The sequence below is a fragment of the Lissotriton vulgaris genome, chromosome 5 (genome assembly GCF_964263255.1).
Source record: "Lissotriton vulgaris chromosome 5, aLisVul1.2, whole genome shotgun sequence".
NCBI classification, from domain to species: domain Eukaryota; kingdom Metazoa; phylum Chordata; class Amphibia; order Caudata; family Salamandridae; genus Lissotriton; species Lissotriton vulgaris.
The window spans coordinates 312,287,307-312,304,660 of record NC_141693.1 but is presented as its reverse complement, the minus strand read 5'-3'; the positions used below and the strand labels follow the sequence as shown (position 1 = coordinate 312,304,660).

At 45.5% G+C, this 17,354-nt stretch overlaps 1 protein-coding gene across 1 annotated transcript in view; it reads left to right on the top strand.

Annotated features, from left to right (window-relative positions):
* Positions 1 to 7,658: 7,658 nt before the first annotated feature.
* Positions 7,659 to 17,354, top strand: part of PEX10 (peroxisomal biogenesis factor 10) — a 49,439-nt gene continuing 39,743 nt past the window's right edge. Inside the window, exons 1-3 of the mRNA XM_086921544.1 lie at positions 7,659 to 7,877; positions 8,994 to 9,074; positions 9,628 to 10,034. Of these exons, the coding sequence (XP_086777670.1) occupies positions 7,766 to 7,877; positions 8,994 to 9,074; positions 9,628 to 10,034 (600 nt within the window). The 5' untranslated portion in view covers positions 7,659 to 7,765. The remainder of the gene's footprint in view (positions 7,878 to 8,993; positions 9,075 to 9,627; positions 10,035 to 17,354) is intronic.

Here is a 17,354-nt window from a genome sequence, read left to right as displayed (position 1 = left end):
AGCTGCTGTGAGATCAATTCGAGGCATTATTTCTAAGACTAAGATAAGAGACTAGAGACTATTTTCTTTTAATAAGAACTTCCTACATACATGCAACCATTAAGAATTAAGTGCAACCATTGAGAAGAAGTGCAACGTTTTTATAATGAAGTAATTACCGTACAACTGCTTGATTTACCTTGCTGAAACTAGATAAAGTTATATATTTTTATAAAATATACCTACCTGTGTGGTCTCTGTTTGTGGTGGATTGGGGATTATTGTTGTGTTAAGTGCAAATGTTATCCACATGGCCTCTGTTTAGCCTAGACTGCTCGCGCCATGCTACCTAGAGGGTGAGCAGGGGTTATCTCAGAGGGTTATTCCTTCACCCTGACTAGAAGCAAGGGTCCCTACTTGGTCTAAGGTACTTACCTCTGCCACCTAGAGACCCCCAGTTCTAACAGTCTTGATTGGCAAATGCAGTGGGGCCGTCCTCCTCATTCTTCCTTCCAGCCATGGTGTACAGTCATCATCAACTGCTGGTGCTGGTACACTATAATATTATGTACACAATATTGGGGTCCAACATGACCATGGCCACTCTCTCGTTTTACTGATTGAGGATGAGCAAGAAAAAGGAAGCCTTCTCATCTCAACAAACATGCGTAGAATACCTTACCTGGGCATGCAATCTTCACTGCAGAGAAGGAGTTTGTGACCAATCGGTTCTCTGAGTCTTACAGTACCACCACCAGTCCAGTCCACAAGATATATAAGGGACTGGCTTAGTATATGGTGTACACTTATTTAAGTGTAGTACCCTACACTAATCCAGACAACCCTTATGGGGATGTTAGTGGCCTTAGACAACCTTAGAAATATCTCTAAGTGGTAGCTGTGGAGACCAGTCTTCAAGCTTAGCTCAGGAGTGTAAAGCATCTTGTTTTACCAGTACTTAATCTTAGAGTGTAGGTTAAGTGGAAAAGAACCACACAGTGCAGTTATAAAAATATGTGTTTATTTTATACAGCTGTACATTGCAACATCTCCTACGCAGAGATATAACCACAATACACACATAACTTTGAAAATAGAACATGTAAGTAGCACAAATACACAGTGATCTCCAGGGGGAGACCAAACCATATACTAAAATAGTGGAATGCGAACCACAGCCTACGTCACTGGACCCGGAAAACGTAGAAGAGTCGGGATCCAAGGAACCACCCATGGTAAGTACCCAGGAACACCACAGAGGCCATGTGCAGAGTGGGAACATGACCGCTTGTTCAATACAAGTCAATGGGTAAGTCGCAGCTGCAGTTTTTAAGAAGAAGGACCCTTCCCAGAGAACCCTGAAGAAACCCAGTAGAAGATGGAAGGTTGGAGAGTCACTCTACCCGTGGATACCCCAGGAACCAGGATACCTACATCAGGGAAGCCGGGTGCATAGGAGCGAAGTGATATCGGAAACCGCCGTAGACCACAATGGAGGACTTCAGTGAAGATGCTGCTGGTGAAGAAGGTTAAAGAGTCCAGTGGAACCCAAAGGTGGATTCAATGTGATATGTACCCGCAAGCAGAGGAGACAGAGTCTGTGCCACTCAGGAGTGACCATGTGGCAAGACAAATGCCTGCCGATGTCAGAGTTGCAGGAGAGTTGACGACGTCATTGAAGAGACAGCTGTGCGGACCAGGAAATGCTGTAGAAGACCAGGAGACATTCACAAACTGTCACACGTCAGATGTCAAGAGCCAAGGGGTCGGTGTCTGGAAAGAGGACCAACTAGCAACAGCAACCAACGTAGTTGTAGAAAAAGGTGCAGTGTTGGGACAAGCAACGTCCAAGTGATCCACCATGATCAGGTAAGTCAGAGCAGGCCCTGAGCGCAGGGGAGCCCACTGGTGCCAAAGAAGACCCTCAAGAGGACCCATGAGCTGGAGGCACAGGATCCGCAAGAGGACCTCGAGCAGCTCACCAAAGGATGAAGGCTCATGGTGCAAAGGATGCGGTGTAGGTGAAGAACTTGGTTGTACAAGATGCTTGAGGCTGGAGCTTCTTGGAACCCAAAGATCTCTGAGGGAGAGAGTCAACAAGCCTTGACAACAGCAAGTCAACGGGGTGCACAGGGGTTCTGTTCCAGCGGTTCTGATGCAGGATACTGGCCTAAAACTCAGTGAGAAGACAGTGCAAGCCTCAAAATAGTTGCAGAATCACAACCAGTGTTGCTGAGCCTTTTAGAGTCTGTGGGAGCCCAGGATCAGCAGACCAGTCAGCTGTGTTACAGTGCCTGCAGATGCAGGGGAGTGACTCCTTCACTCCAAAAGAGATTCCTTTGGGTGTCTTGGATGTCCACAGGTCCTGTGAAGAACCAGTATGAAGCCCAGGCACAGATTTAGCAGCAGATTTGCAGGACAACGAGACCAGGAGCAGCAGGAGTCTTTCCAGTTGCAGTCTCGGTTCCCAAAGCGAAGTCCAAAGTGCCCAGACTGTTGAATTTGAAGTGCTATTAGGTCTGAATCTTGTCCCATGATGAATCTAGGGAGCCAACCACAGGTAAGCCCTTAAGTACGCTAAGGAAAGGGTTGGAACGATTCAGGGGTCCCTCCCACAGGAGGGGCTGGACAGTGACCATGTCCTTTGTCCATTTTCACGCCAGAGCAGGAGCCAAAGGCTCCCTGAACTGGTTTGAAGTGGAGATGCAAGAAGGACACCCAATGGGCCTTAAAGCAGTTTCATTGGCTCTGCCAAGCGCCCCCACCCTGTCCCAATACGCTAAGTCCTGTCTGGGAGGTGGGCACACCTCCCTGTGACAGGAAACATATTGTCCTGCCTTCTCCTGCTCGAGCTTGGCTCAGCAGCAGGAGGGCAGAATCGTATCTCTGGTCAGCAGCAGCCATAGTTTGCTGTCTCTGTCAAGAAAACTGGTATCAGGAGCACTGAGGGCCTCCCAGAGGAGCTTTACAGTGCATTGAATCATACCTCCCACACCATTTACGGTGTGGGGATATGATTCCAACATGTTTGATACCAAACACGACAGGATTCGTTACAGCCAGTTTAGAGATAGCCATTGTGTGATGACGCATGGCCACTTTATGTATCTTAATGACTGATGCACTTACAACCCAGGAAAATGGACTCCAAAGGTTGTATGGGTGTCCTGCTCATGCAGGCTCACCCTCACACTTTGAACGGAGCACCCTGCCGTCAGGTTTGAAAGGCCTGCCTTAGGGGTGACTTATAGGTTTTAAGTGCAGTGACCTCAGATATAAGGAAATGTATGTCTGTCATAATTGGTGCGAGCACCAGCTTACACAGGCTGCAATGGCAGACTTGTAGTCACAATTTGGATGGTCTCTCATGGGTGGCATTATACCTGCTTCAACCCATGAGAGACCCCTGGTGTACCTATGCCCTGGGTACCTTAGTACAATATTCCAGGTACTTGCAAGAGTGCACTAGTAGCCAATCTGGAGTGTACCTAAGTACTCACCATGTCCAATTTAGAGATGGAGCACAGAGACTGGGGTCCTGATTAGCAGGATCCCAGTCAGACTAGTCAGTAAAACATAATCACACCAGCAAAAAGTGGGGGTGACCATGAAAGCAGATCCTAATTTCCTACACTTACTGACAAAGCAGAAGAAAGGAAGGTACAGACAGACTACAGCCAGTTTTAAGTAAAGTACAGAAACTTGAAATATAGAAATAAGTAAATAGGACAATGCAGGGATAATAACAAGAATTTAGGAATCCAAAAGATCGAAGAGGATTTGGAAATAAATTTGGAGACAGGCAGAAATAATTCCAAATGTGAAGCGGTAAAAGTTAGGGAAAAAAATATTAATGTTAGCAACATGAGGACTTACTAGGGCCAGCAGAGCAATCAGCCGCTGAACTTTGGGAGGCACCTAATGCTCACGTACCCGCCTCATCCGCTCTTTTCTTGCCCTTGGATGCTGATGTAAGACATAAAGAAAAGAAAATTAGACACGATTGGTGGTAAATAATCTCTCAAAATATTCTGGGCAAGAAAAGGCAATCGCAAGAAATTTGAACTTTTCTAAATCAGATTGACTAGTAGTGTCACGGACCATCCTATTCCAAATTTCCTAAATCTACCCATCCCTATTCAAAATTTTGGAAATTACATTTTGGAATTACTAATAAATTCCAACAAATTAGGTTTGCTTCTCATCTCATTTGCAATCTTTCTCAACCCCATTTGACGGGCCAGTTCACTACATCAGCATTTTTCAATGCATAGATGCATGCATGCATACACATCAGTGGGAAATTGATTGACAATGTACGAGCTACAAAAAAGTAAAGGCTCAAAGAAGTGAGAGAACACTCTTACTCACTAATACTATTTACCACTATCTTAGTGACAGGACACAGGAGTCTCTGCATTACTTGTTAAGTATTCAGCCTAAGCAAGTGCCAACAAGTAGGATTAGGTAGCACCAAGCACCTGTCTAAAATGACGATCACATAAAAAATGCAAACTTAACTTACCTGCGTGTCAACATGCATGCCTGATATTTGGGAAAAAAATATTAGCATAGAATAGAACACAAGTAGTAATAATTACTCCCCGAGCTCAGTGACCTCAACACCCAACAGGTCCTGGTCTCAGTCCAGGTCATCGGACCACTGGTGCATCGGGTGTTGCAGGGTGCACCGGACCCCAGATCAGCAGCCCACAGCACTGCGCACCCTCTCCCAATTATGCTGATGCTCACAGAGTCTGAAGCTGCAACCAGGCCTGCCGCCTGCTGCCAGTGTGGAGGGGAGGTGGTGCTGGACATAAAATAGGAGGGCTGCCACCTCCACTTCTAAAAATAGGGTACAGGCTGTACACCTTCATGGCGCCGCCTTCCTCAAGGAAGGCGGTGGTACTTTTAGGAGGCCTGGCGCTGCTGTTGCTCTTTTCTGCCATGGCGCTGAGGGGAAGAGAGAAAAAAGAAACAGGAAAAAGTAGGAAGGAAGGGAAAAAATAGGGAAGTAAAGCGAAACAATAAAAAAGTACAAAACTCACACAAAAACACAAAAAAATGTAAAATACACACACACAAAGGCAAAAAGTAAGATCATATATAAAAATGAGGGATAAAAAGTTTTATAAGGGAATGATTAAACAGATTAAGAAAGGATGAAAAAGTAGGCCCCTGCACCATAAACAGAGTGAAAAACAAGATGGCTGCACCCATGCAGTTCGCTCGAGGTTTCCGTCCGAGAACAGTCTTCGCATTGACATGTAACATAAACATGACGCGAACAAGCGTGACAAGGGAATTCCGCACGAATGCGAAACTTTGCGTAGCTCGACTGAGTTTTTTGCCACTTCAAGGAGTTACTCATAGCACGAATATGCAAACTGCACCCGGGCCTATTTATTATCATTTTTTTTAATCTCCCAGGTAAGTCTTGGGGGGGTGTCATCACGGGGAGGAGGAGGCAGTCATTGAGGGAGAGTGGTGGGCACTGTGATCCGTAAGCATGATGGTTTTACCGGCTGTCTCAGGCTGGCCAAAGCGTCGTGCACACTGAAGCTCTATCTTTTTCACCAGCTGCATTGCTGAGTTAGAGACAGCAGTCACAGGCTCCTAGTCTCCCTGGGAACGCAAATCTGGAGTGCTCAAGCTAATCCTGACGCTGAATGAAAGCAGCATCAGGATGGCTGCAGGGGATTCTGGGAGTCTGTGCTGGTGAGGAGAAGAAGAGTGACAATCCGGCAGGATGAGCAGGTAAGTTATTGTTTCATTTTTTTTATTTTTTGTTGTTGTACTGGTTAGCCCCACTGTCCCCTCCAACCCACACCACACCAACTGTTTCTGCCTTAGCCTCAGTGCAAGTAAGTAAACTTGGGGGGAAAAGTAAGTAGCCCTTACTACATACATGCCAACAGACCCGATTCAGGTGGTAGATTCCTGTTTTTTTTCAAGCCCAAAGAGGGTTTCTTTTAGCTGTGTCCTGCCTACAATTGCCTTTGCAAATCAATGAGGGAAGTAAATGCCCCAGATTTTCCCCTTCTTTGCAGCTTGATGATGTTGGAATGTATGCTTAATTGTTTCTTACCTGTCCATGTCCCCAGTAGGATTTTGCTTTAACCCAACAGTACAGTGGTCTTCTTGTTTTTGGCACCCTAAATGGGAAGGGTTTGATCAGACATAGAGCTTGTGCTCTCTGAGTCACTGGATTCCAGCTAGCCTGGCTGATGAGGGGTAATGCCCCCAAACCGGTCCTAGAATGCTTGTTTCTGGTCCAGGGAGGGCCTGGTTTGGCAGTTCGGGCTGGACTATTCCCAAGAGGAGCTGGGTCGAGACTGATTTGCATATGACTTGGTCCAAACTGAAGTGGTGTGGTGAGCAAAAGAACGATGGATTAAACCCAGATCTTTGTGATTGGGGTGATTGTTTGCATTGATCAGCATTCCGTCCATCATTTGTTCTTTTTGCTTTTAACCCAACAGTAAGCACTTCTGGGGTTTTGCAGCTGTTTCCAGACTATCCGTAGAGTTCTGTGTTTCACCAAGGAGGTACTTTCTGTTATTTGTGATATTATAGGAATCGTTCTGCTTGGTTTTAGTTGTGAATAAATTTCACTCCCAGTGTCACAAATATGATACAGAATGCCCCATGTAACCACACTTACCCAATGGTAATATTACACATAAGCAATCTGAAAACCTGACAGCTATGCATTACACATTTTCACAAATATTTTTTCAGGCCTGAAAATATGAAGCCAAAAAGGGCTTTATTTTAACAGTCTCTTGCCTAAAATTGCGTCTGCTTTCATGTAAGTCAATGGGGAAAATAAATTCTATTTTTCTTTTTCAAAATCTTCCTCTTTGCAACATGAAAATGTTGGTTGGCCTATTTAATCTGTCTCCTCCCTAAAAGTGCCTGTTTCAACAGAAGTCAATGGGGAAAACACATTCCCTGTTTTTTTGTTTGTTTGTTTATCTCCCCCTTTCCTATTTTACAATGTTGGCATGTTGTGGTAGTGAAAACGATCCACAAGTTGTATTCAAGGAGAAGCTTTATTGGAGCATCCACATTGGTCTTAACTCCTCAAGCCACTGCCTTCACAACTTTTAGAATATTGACCATAAGTTACATCTAAACAGCATGATATAACAAAGACATTCACTATGCTAGGTTGTACTTAACAGTGCACACAAACTATTCAGAATACTTCCAGCTAAAACATTCGACTACAATACTACACATGTATGTCCTAATCACCCACAAACAAAAAGCCACCATTAACATAGATTGTAATGTAGTCATCCCTTTTCAAACTATATCACCCATCAAAATGTTCCCATTGACTAAAATGGGACCATCCTCTTAAATATCTGACACACATTCATGTTTTTGGCCAGAGGTTGATAAGTATGTGAATGATTCAGCTACTAAAAAGTACAGAACGTATGGCAGTCTTCTTGTACAAACTGCAACAGCATTCGCTTTTTCATGATGTAATCTAAAGTTGAATTATTTAATAGTGTGAACCCCACAGCTAGTAAACTGGGAGATATGACTGGCGCCTCAACATCTAGATTGTAACTCTGTATATCCTGCCATGTTCAAGATGTCCGCTGCATTAGCCCTGCTTTAGGAGGAGCTGTGTAACGCACGACGTTTCCACGCCCTGTTTCGACGTCACCTCGCACCCGTGTGCTGACAGGCGGAATGTAAACAGTGTGAGTGGCTCGTAGAAGCAGTGGACGTAGGGTTCCCAGTCCGCGGGTGAGCCGCATGAAGCAGGATGCCCCTGCTCGCGGCAAACCAGCCACAGCTGATCCGCGCCAGCCAAAAGGACGAGTTCTACCTGGGCGGCTTGCGACAGAGCGCACACCAGACTTTCCAGGCATTCACCGGTAAGAGGGGAACACCGTAGGAAACATTGGAAACACACTGAAATAGCAGAAGATCTACCCGTAGAAGCGAGTGGTGCGCAGGATAGAGTCTGCTGGGTGACAGGAAGGAAAAGGACATGAAGCAAGTGGATGAACAGCTTTGAAGACAGAGCACACGGCAACGGATTAGAGGGGGGACATCTGAAAGTTGGAGGGTTTAAACGAGTGGAACTAGGGGTAAAGGAAGAGAGAGAGAGATTGGGAGCAGGGCAACGGGGAGGAGAGCATGTGAGGTAAGGAGTAATGGGGCAGTGGGCAGAGAATATAAGAGGGGAGCACAAGGTGATTACACTGAAGATACAGGGGGCGTGGTACACAAAGGATAAAGAGGATCGCATGAAAGGAAGACCAACGGGGGTGAGAGACCAGGAAAGGGAATAGCTCAGCATCTGACCAACCCGTTGAGGAAGAATAGGTAACGCTGGGGCGCAATATTCCTGGGTGAGACGCAGGTACGGGCAGAGTGCTTCGGCGGGAGGTAGCTTGCAGTCCTAGCGACACCAGGAAAGAAGCAAGTATGACTTCGGTGCACTGCACACGAGGCCACCAGTAATCATTCATTGAACTCCTGTGCAAAGTCTTTACCCTTTAACCCTTTTTGCTAATTTGTTGTTTTTAACAAGAATACTGTAAAAGTCGGCAATTCCCTGCACGTTCCAGTCTTCGGTAGATATGTGCCCACATATGAAAAGAGGGCACGAGCCAACATGCTTGTTTGCTTTGTCTTCAAAAGTAAAAGTTGCAAAATGGCTATTTTTGGAAGCCATTTCTTTTTGTTTCGCCTACCTGATAAGGTTTTAAATTGAAGTGGGAGAGTGGGTAAACGCGCATGCTATGGGGATTTAGTCGTAGGCTATGGCACACGCTTGGTTGCATGACTTTATTATTAAAATATGCAAGAGTGATGCCCAACAGCTGTACTTTTAATAAGCTTACGTGAGATTTTAAATTCTGTTTTTGTGCCAAGTAACTTATTCCTCGTATGGCAACATTTCAAAGTAACTGTGAATGGCATTTTAAGCGCGTAAGCCTGTATTGTGCTCAATACGAGTGACCTTTCTTGTTTCAATGTAACAGGTGCCAAGAAATGGCTGCAGTGGAGAAAAGAGATTGAACTATTGTGTGACATTGCGTACTATACCCTCACAACATTTTCAGGTAAAGCATGATGTTTCTATTTGGGTGGCTAAAACACTGATTCTTTACCCTGCTTAAAAAATCCCTTAAATGTGAGGTTTTATATTTGCAACTTTAGTGCAGCCGTCAAAACGTAGCTAAATATCCTGGCCTTCATCTTTTTGCCTTCCTGTCAATGCTGGGGATGCATCATTTTGCTACTTTACATGGACGATTAACTTCTGTGGTTGCTACACACAAATTCAATGGTTTGAACAGAGGATGCTTCCATTTGACAGTTGCGGATGCAGTGTGGCAACGTGCAAAATCACCATAAAGTGGGAATTTAACTAATCGTTCATCAAAGCTAATAGTGTGGTGTTTAAAAGGTGCAGAACTTGCAGTGTGCGTGGCATGATTAAGTTGTCACGCATAGCTTTCACTTTTATCGTGCAAGCACACATACTTATACATATTTTGTACTAGCCTCTCGCCGTTTGTGTTATGTTCAACACAACTTGCACAGAATACTTACATTTGTTAGAAAATATTAATCCATTGTTGTGTGCTAATAATTTTGTTAATGTTTTTTCAGGTTATCAGACTCTTGGAGAAGAGTATGTGAACATCATCCAGGTTGACTCCTCTAGGAAGAAGATTCCTTCCTGGTTTCAGCGAGCTGCCTTAATTTCTTTTTTCACAATAGTGCCTTACTACCTGGATAAGGAGCTCATACATTTGGAGCATGAACTGCATATTGAATCCGATGTCCCTAGAACACTTCATGTCAGCCATTCGCACAGCGTGCTTCGTCGGTATTTTATTTGGAACTGGATACAGCGTCAGGTGGGCAGTTTCTCGGACCAGCAAAAGAAGACCTTACTGAAGACTGTATACTTTCTCAGACAAACTATTACTATGCTTCAAAGACTCCATCTTGCCGTCTTTTACATGAAGGGCACATTTTATCACATTGCTAAAAGAGTCACTGGAATTTCATATGTAAGTATAAAGCCAACCTCAAAATGCTAAAATATAGTTATGTTAAATCAATTTGTATGGCGCAAATTATCACCTGTGAGGGTATCCAGGTGCTGGAGCAGAAATGTAGGCTGGGCGGAGCTCCTAGTTGAACAGACCTGTTTAGTTTCTTGGGGAAGCTGAGAAGCAAAGGAGCTATCCTGATGTGTTGGGGAAGTTCATTCCAGTTCTGAAGGCGTTGGAGGAGAGGTAGCGCCATCCTGACTTTCTTCTGCGGATGCGGGGGACATGTGTGAGGGTGAGGGAATTAGAGCATAGCTCTCTGGGTGGATGGTAGAGTTGTAGTTGGTCGTTGAGGTTTGCTCGTCCGATGTTGTGGAGGGCTTTGTAGGTGTGGCCTAGAAGTTTGACTTGGCAAAATTTCTGCTTGGGTAGCCAGAGTAGCATCGTTATCTCGTACTGTATCCATGGAGAGGAAGCATTCATTTTCACCAGCACAATCCGAGGGGTAGTAGTTTATTTGCTTTTATGGCAAATATATTTAATTTGTGCATTTACAGGGGCATTGTAAAAGTATGACTTGAGCTCTCTAACAAAGAAGAGACCCATTTATATATTGCAGAAAGCCATCATCATTTGTGTAATAGAGTGTGTGTGTGTCTGATTTTTTTTATTTTTTTATTTTTTTTTTTATATTACTTTCTTTGTCTTTTATCTAGTGGGAGAGTTCATTTTTGTTTGTCATACAAGTGGTGTTTTGCCACCTCTTGAAATCGCACACAATTAAAAAAAAAAAAAAAAAAAAGATTCAGAAAGTGTGGCATTAAATTCTGAAAAGGTAGTTTAAAAAACGATGTATTTACTTGAAAGCAAATTTCTTTTTCAGTATCCTTTATTTTATGTTTGCATTGGCTAGCCTCCCAAGCAGAATGCTTGTTCTGCATGCCATGGCAACCATTACATGCCTGCAAAGAGAGCAGTCAGTGCCGGCCAGTTACCTGTCCCTCTGGTGTGCTCTGCTTCATTACCTATCCATTCTCTGCACTGAGTCAATAAAAGGAGCGTGGGCAGTAGAGCGGCATTTTAATTAGCCTCCGTTGTCTTTAATGAAATCAAGATTCTCTCTGCATGCTAATTGGAGAATCGACATTCTCTCTCTCCTGCTCTGCGATGTCCATATAAGCTTCCTGGAGGCAGAGCCTAACCCCAAGAACCTCAAAATAAGAAAATAAGCTGCACCAGGCCAGCACAAAAGGAGAAAAAGTCTGCTGGAACACAGCAGGCACGTGCGCTTCCCAGCTTTCTTTGGCAGTCTTTCTCCTGGTCCCCACATTTTCTTCCTTTTTGTTTTGCCCCCTCCCATCACCCCTGCCTGGTATGTGTCTTCCTGCCTCCTTCCACCATCTATCTGCCCCTGGCATACATCCTTGTTTGGTTTTCAGCACCCACCCAGTCACCATTATTTACCGTCTGACTTCCCTCCCTCTATGAGTGTTTAGTTTTTCCGTCCCTCTGTCACCTTTCCACCCCCTCGTCCCCCGCATTACCGAGCAGCATGGTAAACATGCTGTTACAGTAACCCCTTCAACTTACTACCACTTTACCTTAATATGGGAGGAGGGGGCACATTAACAGCTTCATCCAGCAGCATGGAAATCACACTGGGAACCAGCGTGTCTGGATGGTGTAAGAAAGCACAAATTATAAATTACATTCTGCACTCTAGTCTGAATCGAACATATTGATCCCCAGCTCATGCGTGGTGCTGGTTTGCTTGCTGGGTGACAGTATTTTTGTGGCAGGCACATTTTGTGCTTGTCACAAAAATACCTCAAGGTTTACCTTTTTCGGACACAATGGTCTTGTTTTGCGACTGCAAATGTGACTGCAGTGTCCCTGGGGGTGTGTGTTGAATTCACCACTGGGGAGGCGGTGTCTAATAGCATTATTGCATTTACTTGCAGGGTAATAATGGCTGCTAAGAGTCATCCCCCTCATTATAGGCCTTTACAAGTGGCTCAGGACCATAATTACAGGGAAGTAATTAGCCTGTATTGCCTGAAACAATGATTGAGTTATTGGGACGTGCTATTGCAGAGAATGGCTGCAAGATTCAATTGCAAGTAGAGTGGTGGAGGAAAAAAAATCTGGGAAATCAGTTGCCAAGAAAGATAAACTCCCTAACAAATTCTGTGATCTGTGCTTGACTTGAATGTGAGCAGAAACAAAGGGATTGCATAGCGCATTCCTGTGTATTCTGCATTTATCCAGGAAGACAGGAAAGATAGAATTACAATTGTGATTTCATAAAACCATCCCCTATGTAATTTAATATTTTACTTCCTTCAATTTGACTCCCACTATTTGGGAGGAATGGGGGTTATTTTTCTTTCACACATCAACTGAGTTAACTGTTAGCTTAGTGGTTATGTAGTAAAAAGCACCCAAAAACCTCACAAGCAGTTCCCAAAGAAGTGGGTGTGATTCTCCATCCTTTTTCAGAAAATACTTATCAAGAGATTCTTTCCGTCAATTGAGTCACTCTTCCCGCAGAGGAGGGAACTTCATATGCCAGCCAATTTTCTCAGCAGTCCAATATCTTTCATCGTATGTATTGATGTATTGGAGGATGTACCATGACGACTTAACAGTAGTCCATGACCTCTAATTGTTTGGTATAAGCTAAGTTTACCACTATGCTCTTCTATAGAGTTAGCATTACTGGTGCTAATGTTCAAATTTTGCCTCCAGCATTAATAAGACAAGTTTTGTAGGGCCTAGGCAGCTGGACAGCCCTTAAGACAAGTATTGCTTGTTGTTCCTGGAGACACAATCAATCAAACAGGATTTGTATAGCGCTGCTAATCACCTGCAAGTTTATCCAGGTGCTGGGAGTTCTGCTGCTGTGGTGGAACAACCACGTTTTGAGCCCCTTTCTGAATTTCTGCAGGGAGGGTGAGGTCCGGAGGTGATAGGGAAGGCTGTTCCAGGCCTTCACAGCCAGGTATGAGAATGAGCGTTCACCACTCTTGCTTTGGTGGAGGGTATGGGCAAGGAAGAGGGAGGCAGAGCGCATGTGTCTGGAGGGTTGGTGGAAGGTCAGGCAGAGGTTGATGTATGCTATGCTGCTCCTTGATTGTTCGTGGCTTTGTAGGTGTGGGTAAGCCTTCAGTTGGCACCTCTTGTGAACTGGGAGCCAGGGGAGTTTCCTTAGGTGTGGGAGTGATGTGGGTCTACCTAGGGAGGTCAAGGACGAGTCTGGCCACTGAGTTCTGTATGATCTGTAGCCACATCAATAGGAGTTTGGTGATTTCTGCGTAGAGTGTTGCCATAGCCCAGGCAGAGCGCGACAAGGGCTTGGGTAACACTGCTTCTGGTGCTGACTGGGAGCCACGTAACTGTCGTCCGAAGCATGCGGAGGGTGAGAAAGCAGGCATAGGATACTACGTTCTAGTTTTTCATGGTGAGTTTGCTGTCCAGAATGATGCAGAGGTTCTGGGTGTGGTCTGTTGGTGTGAGTGAGGGTCTCAGTTCCACAGGCAACCAGGAGTTGTTCCTCAAGGAGGTGTTGTTCTCAAAGTTTAGTACTTCTGCTTACTCAGTGTTAAGTTTAAGGCAGTTGTTTTGCATCCAGTGGGCGCGCTGGTCATGCGCAAGCAGAAATTGGCCCTCGTGGTAGATGGGTCTGTGTATAGAGAAAACATAAGCAGGGTGTCGTCTGTGTATGATATGATGTTGAGCCCATGGGTCCTGATGATGATGGCCAGGTGGGTCATGTAGGCGTTGAATAAGGTGGGGCTAAGGGATGACCCTTGAGGGACGCCGCAGATGATGTTCCTAGGATCGGAGGTGCAAGGCGGACTCTGGGTTCTTTCGGTGAGGAATGATGCAATCCATTTGAGGGTAACCCTGGGCGTAGTTTGTGTAGTAGCGCTATGCATAGCTACACATAGTGCGGTAGGGAAAATAATGTTCGCACTGATTGCACAGTGCTGGATGCTTCTCCGCACTGTGCAGTCATTGCAAATGCCATCTTGCACAGTGCAAGCGGTCGTTTTCTGCCGCTCGAGTAGATTTGTGCTCTAGCGGCAGCTTTCTCAACGCGGACTGGTAGTTTCTCATTGCGACCACTCGCAATGAGAAACCTGACCTCCCCACATTGAGAATATCGCCAAGAGGTTTATTTTCCACGCTCGCGATCGGTAACTTGATGTTGCTGATCGCGAATGAGGAAAAAGTCTCGCCGGGATGTTATTTTGCTCGCGGTCGCCAACTTGCCGTTGAGGACCGCGAGCAAGCAAAAAATGCCCGCTACACGTTTTTGCACTGTGCTACGTGCAATTCGCCTATCGCATAGTTGCGCAAACTATGCACGCTCCGCGAGCGTAGCGTAGTCCTACTCCCAGGGTTATTTGAGGGTGTCCTCTTGGATCCTGATCTGATAGAGACTCTTGATCAGGGTGCGGTGAGACATGGTTTCAAAAGCTGCTGAGAGGTTGAGGATTAGGGCAGTTGTTTCTTCTTGGTCTAGGAGAGGCCTGATGTCATCGGTGGCTGTGATTAGGACGGTTTCTGTGCTGCGGTTTGAGCGGAATCCAGATTGTGATGGGTCTAAACGGTCGTTGTTCTCAAAGTAGTCCATGAGATGGTGGTTAATGGCATTTTCGAGGACCTTGGCAGGAAAAAGAAGCAGGGAGACGGGCCCATAGTTCTTGAGCTCTTTTGAGTCTGCTTAAGGTTTCTGAGGAGGGGTTTGACTACAACATGTTTCAGTTCTTTTGGGAAGGTGGCTGATGTGATGGATGTGTTGAAGATGGTGGTGAGCTCATTGCTGATAGTCTTGTTTCTTAGGTTGAACATGTGTTGGGGACGGTCTGTGGGTGGTCCTGAGTGGACAGAGTGCATCATGGTTGTGGTGATCTGCACAGTGAGCTGATCCTATGCTGTGATCCGTTGGTTGAGTTAAACGTTGGTGGGTGTGAGGATACTGACTGCGGAGGATTGGGGTCGAAGGGTATGTAGATGGTGGAGATCTTGTCATCTAAGAAGTCGGCCAGGGTGTGGTATAGATTTTGGGGTGGGGTGATGACGTTTTCAATTGTGAAGTGGTTGGAGAACTCATTGACTATGCAGAAGAGTTCTTTGGTGTGGTCAGAGCTGGCTTCGAGGTGGCTAAGGTGTTCTTAATATCTCTTTCAGGAGTTGGTGGTAGTGGTGGAGCGCTGTCTTGAGGGTGGTTTGGTCAGTTTGCTCCTTGCTAAAAAAAAAGTGCGCCAATTCCTTTCTAGTCACTTGCAAATGCGTTTCGTGGTTCTCAGTTCCTTGGAGTAGCAACTGGTATGGTTGATGGATTTCCTGAGTTTGGTGGGCTCGATGGGGGCGATTCTGTCAGCACAGTCGGTTATCCAGGTGTTCTGACAGCCTCTTCTAGGTCCGTAGTTGTGTCGCAATGGCAGGCGTAGAGGGCGTCAGTCCATTGGCTTTTGGATATTTTGTTTCAGCTCCTGCCTGTGGTGCTGTGCGGCTAGGTGGCGTTGGTGGGGGCTGCTGTGATAGTGAAGTCGATGATTGAGTGGTCTATCCAGGTGAGCTCAGTGACATGGCTATACCTTATTCTTGCTGGCTGTGAAAAAGGTGTTGAGCTGGTTCTGGCGTTGTGAGTGGAGTCAGTGACTATTTGGGTGAGGCCGAGGTTGTTCATGCTTTCGAGGATGTTGGCTGTGTTGGCGTTGTTTGGGTCGTCAAGGTGAAAATTGAGGTCTCCCAGGAAGATTACGTTTTTGGTGTTGATGGCCAGCGGGACAATAATGTCTGGGATGGTGTCGCAGAAGCTGGGTGTGTGGTCCTGGAAGTCTATAGGTAAGGGTGCCTCTGATGGTTGTTTTTGTTGTCTGTTTTGAGTTGGAAGTTGAGATGATCCATGATCAGAGTGGTGTCGTCTGGCAGCAGTGCAGTGGAGGGATTCTTTGTGTATGATGTCTATTCTACCTCCGTGTCTGTTGTTGCGGTCCCTGGGTGCTATCTTGTAGCTGTTGGGTATGGCTGTGCCGCTGCAGGGTGTGGATGTTGGCTTGAGCCAGGTCTTGTGAGAAAGACCACCTAGGGGGTGAGGGAGGTGATGGTGTCCCAGATCTCGGTGGCATATTTGCAGAGCAATCGGTAGTTGAGCAGGAGGCAGCGGAGCTGTGCTGGCCTAGTCATTGGGGGCGGGTGCTCTGGAGTCACAGGAGAAGAAACATTGGCGGCAGGAGAATAGTCCACCCATTGATCGTGGAGAGCCTTGGCTGCAGTTGTTGTTACGTGGTCTGGAGTTCAGGGCTATCAACTTGGTTCTGGTATATCTGTGGGTGGCGGGAGAGACAAGTTCCTGATGCTGGACGGGCGCAGATGGGCAATACAGACTCAGAATAACCATATACAAAGATGTCTTGGCCCTGCTCCTATAAGAACAGTCCAGTCCAACCTGTCAGGCTAGTTCCTCGCCCACCAGACGAAAACCTAAGCAACTCCAGTTTTCTTCTACTTGAACCTCATCAGTGAGTTGCACCTTACATCCACTTGCACAATGAGCGCAAGACTTATGTCTGGGCATTCTGTTGCCCTTAGTGCATCTATTGCAACAAGAAACAAATAAATGGAATAGAAGCTTGAAATAATCTCAGCGATTGGTGCTCACTTGGAAAGAGCGCACACGGATACATGCACAAACTGCAACCGCTTACTTTATGAACTACAGGTATCCCTGTTCATTTACTTACCAACCTAGTGCAACGCACATACGTGTCAACCCCACACTGGAATGCCTCACTCCTCAAATTCAACGCTACCCCTCTTATATGGAAAAGGAGGTGTTCCAGACATGGCACACTGTGCCATGCAAATTTAAATGTTAGAACCTCTAGGTAATCACACCAGCATTTGTGCAGATAAAAACACCTTTAACTCGCCACTATTGCTTAACTGCCACCAGCCATTTATTCTATCATGGCCGTGATATTGGGAAGATAGTAAATTATTTCCAATTTGTGTTACGTCTACAGATCAGTAGAGTCCAGAAATCCCCCAGGGAGCAGCAAAGGTAAATATGGAGAGCCTATACCAATGGACTCGTGAAATGGGGCACTTGTGTCAGAAAGAATACAAGAAGTAGCAAAATGTTGAAATGTGAGCTTTAGTGACACATGGCTACTGCACCAGTGATTATCAACCCTAAAATATTCATGCCCTTGATTCTGTAAAATGCCCCATAGGATCTTGACTGCTGGCTATGTGTTCATATTATACGAAAACTGTGTTAAAGAACAATGATTCATTGAACTGGCTTTGTTTATTGTCTTAAGC